The following is a 21,058-nucleotide window of genomic DNA, read 5'->3' on the forward strand; positions in this document are numbered from 1 at the left end:
CCCTTTGGAAAATGGTGTGAAGGCAGGGGAGGAGTAGCCTCCCCCAGCCTCTGGAAATGCTTTGTTGGGCACAGATGTGCCCAATTCTGCATAAGCCAGTCTACACCGGTTCAGGGACCCCTTAGCCCCTGCTCTGGCGCGAAACTGGACAAAGGAAAGGGGAGTGACCACTCCCCTGACCTGCACCTCCCCTGGGAGGTGTCCAGAGCTCCTCCAGTGTGCTCCAGACCTCTGCCATCTTGGAAACAGAGGTGCTGCTGGCACACTGGACTGCTCTGAGTGGCCAGTGCCACCAGGTGACGTCAGAGACTCCTTGTGATAGGCTCCTTCAGGTGTTAGTAGCCTTTCCTCTCTCCTAGGTAGCCAAACCCTCTTTTCTGGCTATTTAGGGTCTCTGTCTCTGGGGAAACTTCAGATAACGAATGCATGAGCTCAGCCGAGTTCCTCTGCATCTCCCTCTTCACCTTCTGATAAGGAATCGACCGCTGACCGCGCTGGAAGCCTGCAAACCTGCAACATAGTAGCAAAGACGACTACTGCAACTCTGTAACGCTGATCCTGCCGCCTTCTCGACTGTTTTCCTGCTTGTGCATGCTGTGGGGGTAGTCTGCCTCCTCTCTGCACCAGAAGCTCCGAAGAAATCTCCCGTGGGTCGACGGAATCTTCCCCCTGCAACCGCAGGCACCAAAAAGCTGCATCTCCGGTCCCTTGGGTCTCCTCTCAGCACGACGAGCGAGGTCCCTCGAATCCAGCGACACCGTCCAAGTGACCCCCACAGTCCAGTGACTCTTCAGCCCAAGTTTGGTGGAGGTAAGTCCTTGCCTCACCTCGCTGGGCTGCATTGCTGGGAACCGCGACTTTGCAAGCTTCTCCGGCCCCTGTGCACTTCCGGCGGAAATCCTTCGTGCACAGCCAAGCCTGGGTCCACGGCACTCTAACCTGCATTGCACGACTTTCTAAGTTGGTCTCCGGCGACGTGGGACTCCTTTGTGCAACTTCGGCGAGCACCGTTTCACGCATCCTCGTAGTGCCTGTTTCTGGCACTTCTCCGGGTGCTACCTGCTTCAGTGAGGGCTCCTTGTCTTGCTCGACGTCCCCTCTCTCTGCAGGTCCAATTTGCGACCTCCTGGTCCCTCCTGGGCCCCAGCAGCGTCCAAAAACGCCAAACGCACGATTTGCGTGTAGCAAGGCTTGTTGGCGTCCATCCGGCGGGAAAACACTTCTGCACGACTCTCCAAGGCGTGGGGGATCCATCCTCCAAAGGGGAAGTCTCTAGCCCTTGTCGTTCCTGCAGTATTCACAGTTCTTCAGCCTAGTAAGAGCTTCTTTGCACCAACCGCTGGCATTTCTTGGGCATCTGCCCATCTCCGAGCTGCTTGTGACTTTTGGACTTGGTCCCCTTGTTCCACAGGTACCTTCAGACAGGAATCCATCGTTGTTGCATTGCTGATTTGTGTTTTCCTTGCATTCTCCCTCTAACACGACTATTTTGTCCTTAGGGGAACTTTGGTGCACTTTGCACTCACTTTTCAGGGTCTTGGGGAGGGTTATTTTTCTAACTCTCACTATTTTCTAATAGTCCCAGCGACCCTCTACAAGGTCACATAGGTTTGGGGTCCATTCGTGGTTCACATTCCACTTTTGGAGTATATGGTTTGTGTTGCCCCTATCCCTATGTTTCCCCATTGCATCCTATTGTAACTATACATTGTTTGCACTGTTTTCTAAGACTATACTGCATATTTTTGCTATTGTGTATATATATCTTGTGTATATTTCCTATCCTCTCACTGAGGGTACACTCTAAGATACTTTGGCATATTGTCATAAAAATAAAGTACCTTTATTTTTAGTATAACTGTGTATTGTGTTTTCTTATGATATTGTGCATATGACACTAAGTGGTACTGTAGTAGCTTCACACGTCTCCTAGTTCAGCCTGAGCTGCTTGGCTAAGCTACCATTATCTATCAGCCTAAGCTGCTAGACACCCTATACACTAATAAGGGATAACTGGGCCTGGTGCAAGGTGCAAGTACCCCTTGGTACTCACTACAAGCCAGTCCAGCCTCCTACATTGGTTGTGCAGTGGTGGGATAAGTGCTTGAGACTACTTACCACTCTTGTCATTGTACTTTTCATAAGAGAAAAATATACAAAACAAGGTCAGTGTATATACACATAGCCAAAAAGTTTTGCATTTCCTCTTTTCACTCTTTTCTAAGTACTGAAAAGTACTCCTAAACTTTCAAAAAGTTCTTAAAAGTTTAAAAAGTTTTTTCTGTCTTTCCAAAAAGTTCTGAAAACTTTTTTCTCTTTGTCTATCACTTTAACTCTCTAAAAATGTCTGGCACAGGCCAAAAAGTTGAACTGTCCAAACTTGCATATGATCACCTTAGCTGGAAAGGAGCAAGGAGTCTCTGCATAGAGAGAGGTTTGAGTGTAGGGAAGAATCCTTCCTTAGAACTGTTAATTAATATGCTTAGAGTACAGGATAAGGCCATAAGTGCCCAATCTGTAGAAAAAGTAGCTAATGGTTCTCAATCTGATCCAGGGACTCCCCCAGGAAAAGGTTCAGGAAAGAAACTTCTCAGCCTGCCCATTACTAGACAGTCTAGCATAGTTGGTACAGAGGTTGAATCACATCATACTGATGATGTGCTCTCACATTATACTGGTAGCCAAGCTGTTAGGGTGCCCTCTGTAAGGGACAGGTCTCCTTCTGTTCATTCCCATCATACCTCTGTATCTAGAAATGTCCCTCCCACCCACCCTGATGACAGATTGTTAGAAAGGGAGCTCAATAGATTGAGAGTGGAGCAAACCAGACTGAAGCTCAAGAAGCAACAGCTGGATTTGGATAGACAGTCTTTAGAAATAGAGAGGGAAAGACAGAAAATGGGTTTAGATACCCATGGTGGCAGCAGCAGTATTCCCCATAGTCATCCTGCAAAAGAGCATGATTCCAGGAATCTGCATAAGATAGTTCCCCCTTACAAGGAGGGGGATGACATTAACAAGTGGTTTGCTGCACTTGAGAGGGCCTGTGCTGTACAGGATGTCCCTCAAAAGCAGTGGGCTGCTATCCTATGGCTATCATTTACTGGAAAAGGTAGGGATAGGCTCCTTACTGTAAAAGAAAATGATGCTAACAATTTCCAAGTTCTTAAGAATGCACTCCTGGATGGTTATGGCTTAACCACTGAACAGTACAGGATAAAGTTCAGAGATACCAAAAAGGAGTCTTCACAAGACTGGGTTGATTTCATTGACCAGGCAGTGAAGGCCTTGGAGGGGTGGTTACATGGCAGTAAAGTTACTGATTATGACAGCCTGTATAACTTAATCCTGAGAGAGCATATTCTTAATAATTGTGTGTCTGATTTGTTGCACCAGTACCTGGTAGACTCTGATCTGACCTCTCCCCAAGAATTGGGAAAGAAGGCAGACAAATGGGTCAGAACAAGGGTGAACAGAAAAGTTCATACAGGGGGTGACAAAGATGGCAATAAGAAGAAAGATGGTGAAAAATCTCAAGATAAGCATGGGGATAAGGGTAAAACCAAAGATCCCACTTCAAATCTTAAACACTCTTCAGAGGGTGGGGATAAAACAAATTCTTCCTCTTCTTCCCAACCTGCACACATTAAAAAGCCTTGGTGCTTTGTGTGTAAGAACAGAGGCCATAGGCCAGGGGATAAGTCCTGTCCAGGTAAACCCCCTGAGCCTACCACCACTAATACATCAAGCTCTAGTGCCCCTAGCAGTAGTGGTACTAGTGGTGGGACTGCTGGCAACAGTCAAGCAAAGGGTGTAGTTGGGTTCACTTATGGGTCCATAGTGGAAACTGATGTAATCAGTCCCAAGACAGTTTCTGTCACACCTAGTGGCACTGGCCTTGCCACACTGGCTGCTTGTCCCCTTACAATGGATAAATACAGGCAGACAGTTTCAATAAATGGTGTTGAGGCCTTGGCCTACAGGGACACAGGTGCCAGTTTCACTTTGGTGACTGAAAACCTAGTGCCTCCTGAACAACACATCATTGGACAACAGTATAAGATTATTGATGTCCATAACTCCACTAAGTTTCTTCCCTTAGCTATAATTCAGTTTAGTTGGGGTGGAGTTACTGGCCCTAAGCAGGTGGTGGTATCACCTAGCTTACCTGTAGACTGTCTCTTAGGTAATGACCTAGAGGCCTCAGGTTGGGCTGATGTAGAGTTTTATGCCCATGCAGCCATGCTGGGCATCCCTGAGGAATTGTTCCCTCTCATTTCAAGTGAAATGAAAAAGCAAAGGAGAGAAGGCCTGAAAACTCAGGATCCCTCTCCATCAACAGGTAAAAAGGGTATCACAGTATCCCCTAACCACCCTACCATTCAGGATACTATTCCTGTGGTGGGAGAAACCTCTCCTGGGGTGGCACCTGTTCCAAGGGAATCATCAGCTGGCAAAGCTGGACTCCCTGAGGTGGAAGTACCTCTCTGTGGGATAACTAACATTGGTGACAAAAAGAGCACCATTTTAGTTAACATGGAGCATCCCTCCAACCCTCCCAGAGAAACTTTAGTGCAGAAACCCTGTACTGCCTCACAACACTTAGGACAGCATCCCTGCCCTAGTGTGGAGCTCATAGGACAGCATCCCTGCCCTGCTCCAACTCAAGAGAAACAGCATCCCTGTTCTCTCTTCCAGCCAAATGGACAAAGTTTTTGCCCAGCCATGGCTTTTCTGAGACAGCATCCCTGTCTGGCATTTCCATCACTACAAATAGGTTCAGTGGACAATTCCCACTGCTCTAAACTAAAACTTACTGATAGAAACTCTGAAAATACATCTTCACATTGTTGCTTAGCTAAAAAACTTCAAACAGGGTGGTTTACATCCCCACAGGGAAGTAACCATATAGTGGATGATAAAGGGAGTAACCAGTCTATTGCAGAGCTACTCTCTACTTATCACCACTTAGACAATAAAGTCTCAACTGGCCAAGGTTAGCCTTATTGTCCTTCGTTTGGGGGGGGGTTGTGTGAGAAGGTAGCCTCTTTCTAGCCTTGTTACCCCCACTTTTGGCCTGTTTGTGAGTGTATGTCAGGGTGTTTGTCACTGTTTTCACTGTCTCACTGGGATCCTGATAGCCAGGCCTCAGTGCTCATAGTGAAAACACCATGTTTTCAGTATGGTTGTTATGTGTCACTGGGATCCTGCTAGTCAGGACCCCAGTGCTCATAGGTTTGTGGCCTATATGTATGTGTCACTGGGACCCTGTCACACAGGGCCCCAGTGCTCATAGGTGTGCATGTATATGTTCCCTGTGTGGTGCCTAACTGTCTCACTGAGGCTCTGCTAACCAGAACCTCAGTGGTTATGCTCTCTCATTACTTTCAAATTGTCACTAACAGGCTAGTGACCAATTTTACCAATTTACATTGGCTTACTGGAACACCCTTATAATTCCCTAGTATATGGTACTGAGGTACCCAGGGTATTGGGGTTCCAGGAGATCCCTATGGGCTGCAGCATTTCTTTTGCCACCCATAGGGAGCTCTGACAATTCTTACACAGGCCTGCCACTGCAGCCTGAGTGAAATAACGTCCACGTTATTTCACAGCCATTTTACACTGCACTTAAGTAACTTATAAGTCACCTATATGTCTAACCTTTACCTGGTAAAGGTTAGGTGCAAAGTTACTTAGTGTGAGGGCACCCTGGCACTAGCCAAGGTGCCCCCACATTGTTCAGAGCCAATTCACTGAACTTTGTGAGTGCGGGGACACCATTACACGCGTGCACTACATATAGGTCACTACCTATATGTAGCTTCACCATGGTAACTCCGAATATGGCCATGTAACATGTCTATGATCATGGAATTGCCCCCTCTATGCCATCCTGGCATTGTTGGTACAATTCCATGATCCCAGTGGTCTGTAGCACAGACCCTGGTACTGCCAGACTGCCCTTCCTGGGGTTTCTCTGCAGCTGCTGCTGCTGCCAACCCCTCAGACAGGCAGCTGCCCTCCTGGGGTCCAGCCAGGCCTGGCCCAGGATGGCAGAACAAAGAACTTCCTCTGAGAGAGGGTGTGACACCCTCTCCCTTTGGAAAATGGTGTGAAGGCAGGGGAGGAGTAGCCTCCCCCAGCCTCTGGAAATGCTTTGTTGGGCACAGATGTGCCCAATTCTGCATAAGCCAGTCTACACCGGTTCAGGGACCCCTTAGCCCCTGCTCTGGCGCGAAACTGGACAAAGGAAAGGGGAGTGACCACTCCCCTGACCTGCACCTCCCCTGGGAGGTGTCCAGAGCTCCTCCAGTGTGCTCCAGACCTCTGCCATCTTGGAAACAGAGGTGCTGCTGGCACACTGGACTGCTCTGAGTGGCCAGTGCCACCAGGTGACGTCAGAGACTCCTTGTGATAGGCTCCTTCAGGTGTTAGTAGCCTTTCCTCTCTCCTAGGTAGCCAAACCCTCTTTTCTGGCTATTTAGGGTCTCTGTCTCTGGGGAAACTTCAGATAACGAATGCATGAGCTCAGCCGAGTTCCTCTGCATCTCCCTCTTCACCTTCTGATAAGGAATCGACCGCTGACCGCGCTGGAAGCCTGCAAACCTGCAACATAGTAGCAAAGACGACTACTGCAACTCTGTAACGCTGATCCTGCCGCCTTCTCGACTGTTTTCCTGCTTGTGCATGCTGTGGGGGTAGTCTGCCTCCTCTCTGCACCAGAAGCTCCGAAGAAATCTCCCGTGGGTCGACGGAATCTTCCCCCTGCAACCGCAGGCACCAAAAAGCTGCATCTCCGGTCCCTTGGGTCTCCTCTCAGCACGACGAGCGAGGTCCCTCGAATCCAGCGACACCGTCCAAGTGACCCCCACAGTCCAGTGACTCTTCAGCCCAAGTTTGGTGGAGGTAAGTCCTTGCCTCACCTCGCTGGGCTGCATTGCTGGGAACCGCGACTTTGCAAGCTTCTCCGGCCCCTGTGCACTTCCGGCGGAAATCCTTCGTGCACAGCCAAGCCTGGGTCCACGGCACTCTAACCTGCATTGCACGACTTTCTAAGTTGGTCTCCGGCGACGTGGGACTCCTTTGTGCAACTTCGGCGAGCACCGTTTCACGCATCCTCGTAGTGCCTGTTTCTGGCACTTCTCCGGGTGCTACCTGCTTCAGTGAGGGCTCCTTGTCTTGCTCGACGTCCCCTCTCTCTGCAGGTCCAATTTGCGACCTCCTGGTCCCTCCTGGGCCCCAGCAGCGTCCAAAAACGCCAAACGCACGATTTGCGTGTAGCAAGGCTTGTTGGCGTCCATCCGGCGGGAAAACACTTCTGCACGACTCTCCAAGGCGTGGGGGATCCATCCTCCAAAGGGGAAGTCTCTAGCCCTTGTCGTTCCTGCAGTATTCACAGTTCTTCAGCCTAGTAAGAGCTTCTTTGCACCAACCGCTGGCATTTCTTGGGCATCTGCCCATCTCCGAGCTGCTTGTGACTTTTGGACTTGGTCCCCTTGTTCCACAGGTACCTTCAGACAGGAATCCATCGTTGTTGCATTGCTGATTTGTGTTTTCCTTGCATTCTCCCTCTAACACGACTATTTTGTCCTTAGGGGAACTTTGGTGCACTTTGCACTCACTTTTCAGGGTCTTGGGGAGGGTTATTTTTCTAACTCTCACTATTTTCTAATAGTCCCAGCGACCCTCTACAAGGTCACATAGGTTTGGGGTCCATTCGTGGTTCACATTCCACTTTTGGAGTATATGGTTTGTGTTGCCCCTATCCCTATGTTTCCCCATTGCATCCTATTGTAACTATACATTGTTTGCACTGTTTTCTAAGACTATACTGCATATTTTTGCTATTGTGTATATATATCTTGTGTATATTTCCTATCCTCTCACTGAGGGTACACTCTAAGATACTTTGGCATATTGTCATAAAAATAAAGTACCTTTATTTTTAGTATAACTGTGTATTGTGTTTTCTTATGATATTGTGCATATGACACTAAGTGGTACTGTAGTAGCTTCACACGTCTCCTAGTTCAGCCTGAGCTGCTTGGCTAAGCTACCATTATCTATCAGCCTAAGCTGCTAGACACCCTATACACTAATAAGGGATAACTGGGCCTGGTGCAAGGTGCAAGTACCCCTTGGTACTCACTACAAGCCAGTCCAGCCTCCTACAGTAACAAATCACAACTTGTGGTTGGTCCATAAGAAAATGCATTTTTGTGAATTGGTCCATTTGCGACCACAAAAAATCTTCATACATCTGACCAAAGACTTGACCTTCAAGCCCCATGCCCCAACTGCAAAGTCAAGTGTCTAGGAAACTACAGTGGAGTTCATAGATGAGGCAAACCTAACAAGAGGGTTATGGATATTATTTTGATCAATAAAAGCTCCAGTTCCCGATCAACATGAAAACACAGGCCCTTTATGGGACAGTAAAGATGGGGTGGAAGGTAGAGGGTATCTCTGATCATATTTCTGGGCTGGAGAAAAGCTTGAGGGATTTAGAAGTAAAACTGCAGTAGCTGGTGGGACAGAGTGGTGATGCCCGTACAACTTTGATGCAGATTGTAGGTTTTTAAGAACACTTCTGTACAACATATATTCTTAAGTTGGATTTGAGAATTGAGACGCAGCAACAAGAGGACGAAGTCTGGACAGCAGATGCTAGGATTTCACTTAATGATTTCAGAGGAACCCTTACAACAGCCATTTGGCAGAGTGGTCTGTGGTGTCCTGGGGTTTGAGATGCAGAATCATCAGCAACTGATGAGAAAATTGCTTTGCATGCATTGTGAATCTTAGAGAAATGACTCAACGACAGCTGGGATGCTGATAGAGGTTTTCTCCACCCCGGAGTTTATTTACAACACACTGCATGCAGCAGTTCATCAAAAGGTGGTGATGACACGGGGCAATTGAATTCTCTTTGTCCTAGATCTAAGCAAAGCAATGCTTGTGAAGATAAAATCACTGCTTAAAAAACCAAGAACAAGTTGCAGGTCAGAGTTTTGGTGGCCTCTAGTCTTCTAGTGAAGCTTATGGTGGTCTGTCAAAAAACATTTCTCAGATTGGAGCTGCAGAGTCTTTCCTTCTGGCTTCGAAGGAAGTGAATGTGGAGTTCTGTTGCAAAGTATGTTGGCTACTTAGCTAGAGTTTCTATTGCGGCACTGCAGATTCTGTGTTCCATATATGGGGAAGTGGGGGATGTAGGAGGAAGATAGGGGGACTAGAGGGACTAGAGGGGTTAGTCCTGATATGTTGATATCGATGTAATTGATTATTGCTTTGTCTTCTGGTCTTCTTCTCCTGCCCTAAATTAGGTTGTCAGTGAATTCTGTTGGGGCTGTGGTGCTTCTGGTTAGTATGAAACCTGTCAGGGAAGGTTGACTTAGGTTGAGTAGGGAATGTAATTATTGGATTTTTGTGCTCTTGTTTTTTTGTGACATGTTTAGAAAAGGTGTTTTCAGAAAAAGTATAGGTCTTCATTTATAACACCAAAATGTATATTAAAAACAAGATAAATAATTTTAAAAAAAAAAGATATGATGCCAACTTCTTTCTAACCACTTAGGCTTTAAGCTACGGTAATTGCAGTAACACCAGAGTCTGTGGCCAATCATATGCTACGAACCGTAGATCACACATACTCTGCAGTCTCCCTACTTTTTCAGATCTTCATTCTCTTACGATGGGATCTTTCTCTATGAATCTCGGCATCGGACAAAATTATACAATCAAGTCAGCTGTGATGTATGTCCTTTATCCTAGGTTCATAGCTCCCCCCAAGGTGAAGGGGAGGGCAGGAGAGGATTAGTTTAGGGTTTGAGTCCAGGCTGCTAATACCTTGGGCTTTTGAGCGAAGCCCAACATCCTGAACTGAAATGGGATTCAAAACCTAGAAAGGGAGGGACGTTTCAGGGTATACTGGGTACTTTCATATTGTTTCATTTTACAGGCCTACTGAGAATCCATTTGTGTTTCTGTGATGGGGGCACCTAACAAACTTTGGGCAAGCAGCATCCATATCGATGGGCTTCATATCGATGATTGTTAGGACAGTGACTACAGTGCATGAAGTGGACATCTGTTGGTGATGGTATTGCAGCATCCACATAATAATCACTGCCGAAATCTTGTGTTAAGTCGGGTTGCAATGCAAATTCATTTTTAACTCTCCTCTGCAGGCTCAATCTGAAGCTCGGTGGAGATTTGGCACTAAGTGTGGGCATTTACAATCTAGTGCAGAAGGCCATAAAGCCTTCGCCAGTAAAACTCTACCGCGAGACCAACGAGCCAGTGAAAACTAAGACTCGCACCTTCAGCCGTGAGACAGGGAGTCTGCTGTTACCCAGTGACACCAAGAAGGCCCAGGTAAGGTCAATGCTGGCTCTTAAAACTGCGGTGTCGGTTGTCACTAAGTGTATTGATCCTGTACTGGGAGATGCCATGGTGCTGTCCAGAGATCCCATTCCAGCCTCAAAATGAGAGTTATAACCAGCAGAAAAGGGAGATTGAGTTGCAATTGTATATCACTTTGGAAGGACCTCTTACAGAGTGTTAAATCCACTTCTGGAGGCGAAATCTAGATTATCAGTGTGTCATACGTCTCTTAAAGTTGGGTTCCCACACTTGTTCAGGCCCTTAAATATGATTTACTTAATTTAAGAACTGCATATTTTTCGATACCACCCAAGTATAACCAACTGGACTAGTGGAAATATTCAGTAGTGTATTCTAATTCCTCCAGTTAAGTAGCTGAGCATGGCCATTTTGGCATCCGCATGTAATTGCCATACACTAGAAACTAATGGCTTCCTTCTGGATTTCAGAACACCTTGTGTTGTTATATAAATAAATATATAAATCCACCCCTTGTAGCCTACCCCCAGCCGCCCCTTAGCAAACAATGTGTGATGATTACTAAAGCAGCATTAATCCCAAAAAAAGATAACCTAATTGCACTGGTTTTCAAAATGCTGAGTGCTCCAGCTGTCCTTTGGATACAAACTTTGCATCCCTGTTAGAGGTTTTTTATTTCATATGCCCAAGGCTGAGTTGTGCACTGTTGAAACACACTTTGCATAAGGAGACACCCTGTTGCTTGAAAGTACAGCACTGGTGAGTATGGTACCTAGTTCCTCCTGTGAATGAAAACTGCTACCAATAGTGTGTGGCTAGGTGCACCACAGCTTGACAGGACATGGGGGCTGAGTGCTTTGAAAAGGTAGTGTGCTGCTATAACACCGCAGCAGTGGTTTATGGCTGGCCTACTTGTACAAAGCCAATAAAGCACAATAGCAATCACAGTGGAGGGACTGAGGCATTGGTGCCAGGTTCAATCTAGGATGAGTTGGGATTTTGCATACCAAATCTTTTGTAGACGTATGCACCCTATGTTTGGGTCAGTTCCATGCTCTACCACAATGATGAAGAACGTTTGCAGAAATCTAGGTGCCTGTATGTTAATGATGCAGAAGCAATATAGAATGTTGTGAAGAGTGTTTTTTTAAACCTTCATTTTCAGTTTTATCATAAACAACAAATCAGAAGTTTTGGGGAGGAAAGGTCATACAGCTCATCCGCAGTGTTTAGAAAGTTATGAAAGTGACAGTGCAGCCCACATATCACCCCCTGGACCTCACAACCTTTATAACCCCCCACCCTCACAGAAATATTTATTATAGGCCACCGTCTCTCCAGTAGTGGTCTTCATACATTTCTCTCTCTGCTAAGTGGCGGCACCTAGGTCTAAAGACACAGTCCCCACATTGCAATGTCCTCTTCTTTTCCATCATCCAGTCTTAGTCTCATGTGGAATTCCTCGGCCACAGCCCATTCCATAATGTCGCTACGGCAACTATCAGTCAGGTGCCCTCTGTCCCGCCCATGTGATGGCAACTCTGCACCTGGCTAAGATTAGTGCAACTTGCAAGAATTTATATACCCTCTTCCCACCCTTAGGTTGCGGAACATTACACAGTCGACAGCACTGTGGCATAAGATCAAGGAGTAAGTGTATGACCCTCTGAATCTCCGCTACCACCAGGGCCCAGTAACCCTGTACCTCCTTGCACCGCCAGGCTAAGTGTAAAAAGTCAGCTTCTTCAATGTCACATCTGGGACATGCGTTGGGGCGAGTGCAAGTCAAACGATGGAGACTTTTGGGAGGTAAGTCTTGTGCAGAGAATTATAGTGAGCCAACTTAAAGCTTGCGTTACAGGATACTGTATGTGTGAGGAAATTTTCCATGTGCCCAGTCACTCTCTGTGAGTGGAGCATCTAAATCAATGTCCCAGGCGAGGCGCAATGGCTGGTTAGGTCCCACAGCATCCATATGCATGGCTTTATTACATAACAGTGTGATTAAATAATGGCCTGCGCTGCAGGTCAAGCCCACGCCCAGAGTGTGTGTGGGATTTGGGCAGCAGGATAGGAGGGCCTTGACACCATAGCTATGTCCACCAGGCCATCGTAGTGCAAAAAAATATCAGGTCCAAGTGTAATTGTATTGCGGGACTCTTTGAAGAAAATCAATTGTTCACCAGGGTAAAGATCCCCAAGAAGTTTGCAACCACCTCCTCACCATGACTGGAAGGACATATAGTCCATTATTCGCCTGACAGGCTTCAGTATCCAAATAAAACGTTCTCAGTGGAACGTCATATAGTCCATTATTTGCCTGACGGGCTTCAGTATCCAAATTGAAAGTTCTCAGTGGAACGTAGACCATTTCCTCACTGTCCGAACAAACCAATGCTAAAGTATGGTCATGTGATGAACAATATGAGGAACGTCCAGTGGGAGGCCTGCACCTTCCATCAGGAGTTCAGGCAGGCGTCCTGCAGCCATCCTACCAGCCAGTAATCGCTTTTCGCAATTGTCAGCCGGGTGCAGCCAACGGGCCACATGCTGTAACTGAGCAGGAAAGCAATATAGGTCAAATTGTGGAACCCCGAGGCCTTCCTTACGTACTCTTTCGTCGGTATCAATAAAGCTACTCTATTGCACTTACCCAACCACAGAAGGGATATTAGGATGAAGTTCAACTGTCAGAATATCCGTGCCAGAAGTGGACATAATGAGTTCTGCAGTACGTATAAGCATCTGGGGAGCAGGACCATCTTAGTGATGGGCAGTCTGCCCATCAACAAGAGGTGGAACTAGTTTCAGAATAAAACTGAGGTCTTCAAGCCTCCCATTATTCTGCCTATGTTGAGGCGAAGTTGGAGCTTCTGTGTATGAGCAACTTTGATCCCTGAATACCATAACTAGGATGCCTCCCAACGGAGGCCTATGTTAGGTAATTGTTCAGTCGGAGTTGTGGCCAGCGAGATGGGCAGAAAAATACAGACTTGGCACGGTTGAGCTGAAGCCCAGAACATATACCAAACGCCTCCAACAGTCTCAGCAAAACTAGTACTGCAACTCGGGGGAAGACCGATAAAACACATCATCTGCGTATAATGAGATGATATGGCACCCATCACCTGATTGGATACCCCACTCCTGCATCTCCCAATGCACCGCAATTGCCAACGCTTGCATCACAAGTGCGAACAAAACCAGCAAGAGCGGGCAACCCTGGCGCGTTCCCCGGTCTAGGCTTCAGAAAGATAATGACCCACCTGCACCCGGGCTTGGCGTTAAGTGTATAATAGGCGCACCCAGTGATAGTGAGGCCCAAATCCCATGACAGGCAGGACTTCCAGACGATATCCCCAGTCTACAGTGTGAGAGGCCTTCTCTAAGCCAATGGCCTCTAGCACGGTTTCCTCCTCCTGGTGTTGCACTTCAGAGAGAACATGAGACATTTAGCGCAGATGCATTCCGGTGCTGTGGCCCGGTATGAAGCCGCACTGGTCTTTATGAATCAGGTAAGGCATATGAGTGGCCAGTTGTGTTGCGAGTACCTTGCAAAAGATCTTCATGTCTGGGTTGATCGTGAGGGACCTGTAAGCAGCCGGATCAGACTCCTCCCTGCCCTGTTCAAGTAACATGCATATCTTCCCTTGTCTCGTAGTCAGGGGTAAAATACCTGCATTGTGAGTCTCTAAAAAGACCTTCAAAAGTCTTTGCGTTAACGTCTTTGGAAAAGTTAGGAAGAGTTCAAGTGGGAAGCCATCATTTCCAGGTGCTTTCAGATGCGGGAGTGCACTTAGTGCCGTCCTAAGCTTCTCTAACTCTAAGGGTGAATCCAGGGCCTCCACTATCTCCATCCCCATCCTGGTGAGGCCCAAACCTTCCTAGAAGGGAGTGTAGTGCTGCCCGTTTATGCCAGGGTGTGCCTTATATACTTACTACAGGTGCTGTTGGATGGTGTGCACTGTATCCGCTCTGGAGGTGACCCTACGGCCCTCCGAGGTTGTTAAGTGAGTCACTGGTGGCGGGGCTTGTTCCCTGCATAACATCCAGGCCAGTAGCCTAGCCGATTTGTCACCCTCACAGTGTAATCTCTGGGTATACTGTTGTAATGTGTATTTATCCAGGCGGTCCCAGATATCTGCAACCCGCCTAAAGAGCAAAAATTCCTTGTTAAGCAACTCGGTACAATTACAGAGTCACCATCTGCAGTCCCGCCAGTTCGGCGTCCTTCTGTTGGTGTTCCTCTTGAAGCTGGCGGCCACCCCACAAGTAAACCCAAGGTGGGTGCCCCCATCACCACTTCATGGATCTGTGTATCATGGAACCCCAGTTCATGTCCAAATAATCAGTAACGGCGCAAGACAAAGCCTTTGTTCTCTAATATGCCCACTGACATTCTCCACAATATATTGCCCTGAGTTTTACACTAAACTCCTCCTCCATCCCACCCAAAAAAAGTCAGCATGCAGGCAAATGATCTGTCAAAAATCGTACTAAGTATGTGGCCTTGACATCTTACAATCTCAGGAACCCGCCAATCCGCACCCTGTCCAACCTACTGTAAGCAGTGTCTGTTAAGGAGTGGCACGTGAATAACTGTTGGGGAGGGTGTGCCAATCCCCAAGCATCTTGCAATTCCATATCCTGCATTACATCCCTCTAGGCCGTTGTTACGCGTTTCATTCCAGCCTTGGGGAGGGGGTCCTGTCCAGATCGGGATCTAGCACACAGTTAAAATCGCCCAACCAGAGCATGGGCAGGTCCAGGGTTTGTGTCCGTAGGTCCTACATTGTGTAAAAGAATACCCGGGTTGTCGTTGTGAGTAGCATAAGAATTCAATATGGTCAAGTACCACCCATCTAAAGAACCCTGCAGCAGGACAAAACAAACCCCTCCCTCCCCCATATCGGCCTCCGAATCTGTGTGGCAGAATGGGATACCCTGGGCCACCCATATTATCGTTACCCTGGCATAGGACGAATAGGAGGAATGAAAAACCTGCCCTCTCCATTTCTTAGTTAGTCACGAAGCCCCCTACGTTATCCAAATGCAGGCACTCAGTGTCAAATTTATGTTGCTTAAGGAAGGGGAGGACTCTATCTCTTGATGTATGTGCCCAGGCCCCACACGATCACCCCCCCCCCCCCCCTCCTCCTGCTGTTGAACCTGAAGAACTAAATAACAAAACAAAGTAAACAAACCAAGATCCTCAGGCAAATATGGCTCAACCATATGACAATGAATGCACACACAATGCATGTGCTAGGACGAGCACAACTTCCAATCAGTCCAACAGGGACCGAGTTACACACTCAACCGAAGAGCTACTCAACCAGCCAGCGGTAGCTGCGTGAATTTTTAATGATCCTATCTCATGTGTTCTATTGTACCCCGTGAGCATAAACACTCCCTGCAAGATACCATGAGCAACAGGAGCAGGCCCCAGGATCTCAGGTGATCCCACCAGACTGCACACATCCACCTCCCTAAAATGGAGCAAAGGTACACCCAATCAGGCAGCGCATAAAAGCGTAAAAAGAACCCCCACTCCAATTCTCTTGCCCAACAAGCTGTAGTCAAGCGGCATGTAAACACCCCCCCCCCCCCAAAAATAAGAACATATGTGGCACACTTGCTCGACACTCACCTCCCCTCTCCCCCAGGTGGCGATAGTGTCTGGTATCTTGTCCAGTGTGGGCTTGGAGCCCTAGAACCATCTCCATCTGAAGACATCCGAATGGCAGAACTGCCTCTCTCCTCCAACAGGACATTGGTGTTCAAGTGCATAGCCCCATCTTCACCGATCAGCACTCAGTTACCCCAACAGGGTTACATTCAGATTGGCATCCAACCTTTCTGAGCGGTGGTGGCCTGCGCGAGGTGCGTTCCCCATGATTTCCGTAGACTACCACCAGGAGGAGGTGCCACAATGCCATCCCTGAGCTCCAGCCACTCCCACACCTCTTCCGGCCTGCCAAAAAAGTAAGCTTTAGCCAGAAAAATAACTTTCACCCGTGCTGGATACAGGAGCATGTACCACAGCCGAAGAGCCCCCAGCTTCTATTCAACGACAAGGAAGGATTTGTGGTGCTCCTGCTTTTTGTAATCCAGGTAAATAGTGATTTTACTGTTGTCAAAGTGAGGCATCTACTGCACTCATGCTGCATATAGAACACTGTCCCTGTCACAGTAGTTGAGTATTTTAGCGATGATAGCCTTTTGGGGGTGGAGGGGGGTGGACTAATTCACCAAGGCTCTGTGTCCACCACAAAAATTCAGACAGTCTTCCAGGCTTTCCTAAAAATGTTCTGTGGAGGACTTTCTGTTCTTTCAGGAAAACTCAGTACCCGGATGTTACTGCAAAGAGAGCGACCCTCAATGTCGTCCGCATGGCTTCCCAGCCCGCCATGGTCGTCCTCATTTGAGCAATTTGGCGTTTTAGGACAGCTATGTCACCCTACAAGCTGCAATGTTTGTTTCTGCAGTTGTGACTTTATCTGCTACCTCTAGCAGATCCGCACAAAGAAGATTGACGTTAATAGAAAGTGTTTCAATCTTGTGCACACAACCAGTATTGGACCCCTGTATGGCCCCCAGCAGTTCTGCCCTACCTAGTTCAGATTCTGCTTTAAGGGAACCCCCAATCTTCGACACACTCAACTGTCTGATTATCTGTTGAGTAGGTTGCCACAGCGTGGTATACTTTGTAATGGTCTTGGATGCATGTGGACATGTTTTGCTTTTAGTTTTCTTGCCCATCGTGCTGCAGGTGTGTGCAAGTTGTGCCAGGGGGCGGCCCCCACTCTCAATACTTCAGGAGAAAAGCACAATACCTGTGGTCACAAACGCAGTAGCCGGATACACTGAAGAAGCAAACCTCCACACCACAAGTGCTGCTGGGCATCACACCCCAGGGGTAGGCCGTCGACCACTACCTCAGGACCGTGATGAATGACGATCCAGCAGGTCCCTTATCAACTTGGGGTGCGCCAATTGAGAGGCCCATAATGTGCTGCTGAGGGGGACCCAGCCAGCAGCCAGGGGGCGCCCCATCTGTTCAGTCCTGGTGATCTAGCAGGTCACATGCTGTCCAGTGCAGTAGGGCTCTGGCCTGCTAGTGGTAGGACCTGACAGGTCGCTGCTACGGTACTCTTACGTCCACTTCGCTTTTGAGACGGGGAGCGGCAATCACCACCGGCCACAGTGCGGCAATAGGTGTTAGCTGGTCATGGGACCCTCAGAAAACAAGGTTTAGGAAGGATTTTGCAGAATTACAAAGGAGTTTGCTACTAGGCTGGCCAGGAGCTCACATCCTGTTGGCCATGTTTCCAGGCCACGCCCCTTGGAGAGTCTGTGTTAGTGTCAATTTTGCAATGGCAGTGAAAGAGAAAATACCCAGGAAGGAAAAGGAATATGAAGGGACCTGGCACTTTTAATTTAATTGTCAACCCAGTGAAACCTAATTCTTAAACCCATAGATGGATCGAACGAAAATAAAACTATAAATTGCTCAATGAAAGCAAATGAAAATGGACACCTGTTGAGATGACCGTGCCTCCTGCACGGTGTATAGCTGTGTTTCTCTGCCATGAGTTCCCAACTGCAAGTATCTGATATCCTGGGTTTGATTCTGGTCCTAGCTTCATACTAATTTAGAGTGTACACTGTGAACTAGGCCTATCCAGTGACACAAGTGATGTCCTAGACCTGTCCTTTGGTCTGGAGTGGTGCACCAATTGTGCCATCATTTGTCTGATAGTGGACTACTGTCCCTCTCATGGGTTTAGCACATAAAATGTTGGTGTCAGCATACCTTTTTGTGAATCCATAGATGTGACTAGGCCCTTTTATCTGCCACTGGAGTGGTGGCTACTGGCCCACTAATGTAACGTTCTGCTTCTGTGTGCTAACTCGGGTCCTAGTGCTAACATCCGGAGTGCTCGTTAATGTGAATCTCTGTGCGTGTATGTGGACTGTATGATACACGCATTGTGTCTGTGAGTGAGCTAGAGTAGTGGATGCTTCTGATTTCTATTTTGGGAGGCCTGGACCTGCTCATTTGCGCAAGATAGAAGCAAGGTCCACTCATTCCTGCGACTGTGACTCAGGTTATGCCACTGCAAGGACAGTGACGAGGCTGACTTTGACCTGTTACATCCTTGGCTCACCACGACTCTCTGAAGCGCTTTCAGCATCAGCTAGAAGACTGCATCATTGGCTGAACCTTGAATGCCTGTGAGGCGTCCAAGTGGCAGAATCCACAGTGCTTGCCACGTCACCGACATGAGAGCAAGTCTTATCCTGGAAAAGGGAGTGAAAAGGACATGGGCGACTGGTCCCGGGTAGCTGCTTGAAAAGGGCTGAAGTACCACTGCAACAGGGAGAACTATAACAAGAGCTAATCTGCACCTCCGCCTTGATGCCTGCTCTAAACCCCTAATCCAAAGGGGTTTTCTCCCAAGAAGGAGTACACCTAGGAGAAGGGGAAAAGGAGATCCATAACACAAGTCGCAGTCGCCCAAATGTCATTATGTTAAGTGCTTGTAGCCTATTGAGTGTAGAATACGTTTTACATGTGCATTACAATGCTTTTCTTAATCAACGTAAGCCACTGAGTTGGACTGGACAATCCGTTATTGCACTGCTGAATAGTTTGAGCCTCTAGCCGCTTGCCAAGGTTGCAGAGTCAAGTGCTGAAAGGGTTGTACCTGGTTCACGTTTACAGTCATGGAAGGACGGACCCAAGCACATAAGAGAGGTCCAGTAGCCCATGCTTGCCCCTGGTTTCCCCGTTCCCACCTCACTGTTCCTCAGGAGGGGTCTGACAACACACATGAAACATGATATTGCCACCAAAAAAATATTTTAAAAGACTGTAATCCTTTGAAAATACGTGAGCCCTGGATTGAATGATGATGTATACAACTGGGGGATGAAAGTTCAGACCCTTGTTTTATGAAATTAATATTATTCACACGTAGTAAAAATCTTACAGTTGAAAAAGAGGCAGAGAAACTTCCTGTCCTGCGTAAAGTTTAAATACCTGTGGCACAAAATACTAGTGTTTACAAATATGGAGTTCTCGTGCTAAGATGTTTGACATCAGTCATGCAGTCATTATTAGTCAGTTTGATGCAATGGGAAGCAAAGGCGATGAGGGGAAAGAAGGGTGCAGGCCTCACCGTTGAAGACCGGGGTATCCATGATGAATAAGCAGTTCATGCAAAAGTTCAAGAACACAAATAGAGTTCCTCTAGTAAAGATCCTGAATAATATGGTTGTTGGAGAATAATGGTCGAACAGCTGGTCCTGCCCCACATGCCTTTGAGCTAATCTGAAGTGAACATGGGGAGGTTTGTGATTCCGAGCGGCTGCAGCCACTTGTGCAAGATAGTTCAAACATACTCAGTGAGATTGACTTCCAGATACTGGATCAGTGATGCTGATTCATGGAAGTTTCTTAGATGACCGAGATACAGTGAAAAGAACAGTCCTCCCAAGAAATGAGAAGCCTTGACATTTTTGACATTTTAACTCTGTGTTTCTGTCTGCTACCTGATCTCTGTCTCACTCTCTCGCTCACCTTTTATCTGTTTATTGGTCTCTCTGCTGCCTCTCTTTACTTGGTTCCTGAATCCACGGTCTCCTCCCCCGACAATGGACCTCAGTGTCTCACCTTACTGTCTCTCAGATCTACGGGAACCGCCAGATCGTCCTGGAGAAGGAAGAGACAGAGGAGCTGAAGAGATTTGACGATCCCAGCCTGGTGCTCATTGGATTCAAGCCCCTGTCTCTGCTAAAGCCATATCATTTCCTGAAGCCTGCACAGTTTGTCTACCCAGAAGAATCAATGGTTACCGGTGAGAATCCTAGCATCCCCCACCAACTCCGCTGAGGACAGTGCTAGCGAGATGCTGCATGGTGATGCATTGGTAGACCCGTGGGTGGGCACAGGTAAAGGAATAATAGTGTGTAGCGCAGGTTAGGATTGAGGTGCAGTGGCCGAGCAGCATGTATGTCTCAGTAATGGAAAAGGAGGAATCCCGCAGGTCAGGATTGCAGAGTGGGTTCAAGGTCTCAGTTCTTTAGTATAGGGGTACGTTTGGTAGTGCCTTGATGTCATGAGGTTTACAGTATCTCTTTCTTCTTACCCTCTTTCTTTCTTCAGGCAGTACTACACTTTTTGCTGCTCTTCTGACCAAATGCTTGGAGAAGAAGGTTATGGCACTGTGCCGGTATACTCCCCGTCGTAACACCCCACCACGCTTTGTGGTGCTGACCCCTCAGGAGGAAGAACTAGATGACCAGAACATGCAGATAACCCCACCAGGTATTCCCAGCTTTGACCTGAAGGGCTCAATAAACATTTCATGTTGGTTGTATGTTGACAATATGTGTTGGCATCCTGCTTGTTGAAGGTGCTACAGAAGAAGAGGAGAATTGTCTGATCCCTCAATCATTAAGCGATGGTCTCGTCTACGTTCTTCTCTTGGCTCCCTTTCTTACTTCAAGGATGATGCTAGAAATTATTTTTTAATAACGGGCAGAGTAATTTCCTTTTTCTAGACCTCTCATTGATATGGCCTACATAGATGAAGAGCAAAAAAGTGAAGAGCCTAATGAAAACACAACAGTGTAATGCAGAATAGGCACGAGCCACACAAAGCTTAGCAAAGGACAGCCCAACAAT

The 21,058-nt window shown here is 47.5% G+C and overlaps 1 protein-coding gene across 2 annotated transcripts in view; it reads left to right on the plus strand.

The window, feature by feature from the left end:
- Positions 1–21,058, plus strand: part of XRCC6 (X-ray repair cross complementing 6) — a 153,390-nt gene that overhangs the window by 111,257 nt on the left and 21,075 nt on the right. For both annotated transcript variants that reach the window (XM_069231263.1, XM_069231262.1), the window contains exons 7-9: positions 10,191–10,377; positions 20,060–20,228; positions 20,537–20,698. In XM_069231263.1, the coding sequence (XP_069087364.1) occupies positions 10,191–10,377; positions 20,060–20,228; positions 20,537–20,698 (518 nt within the window). The remainder of the gene's footprint in view (positions 1–10,190; positions 10,378–20,059; positions 20,229–20,536; positions 20,699–21,058) is intronic.

This window comes from Pleurodeles waltl, chromosome 4_2, assembly GCF_031143425.1.
Source record: "Pleurodeles waltl isolate 20211129_DDA chromosome 4_2, aPleWal1.hap1.20221129, whole genome shotgun sequence".
NCBI lineage: Eukaryota > Metazoa > Chordata > Amphibia > Caudata > Salamandridae > Pleurodeles > Pleurodeles waltl.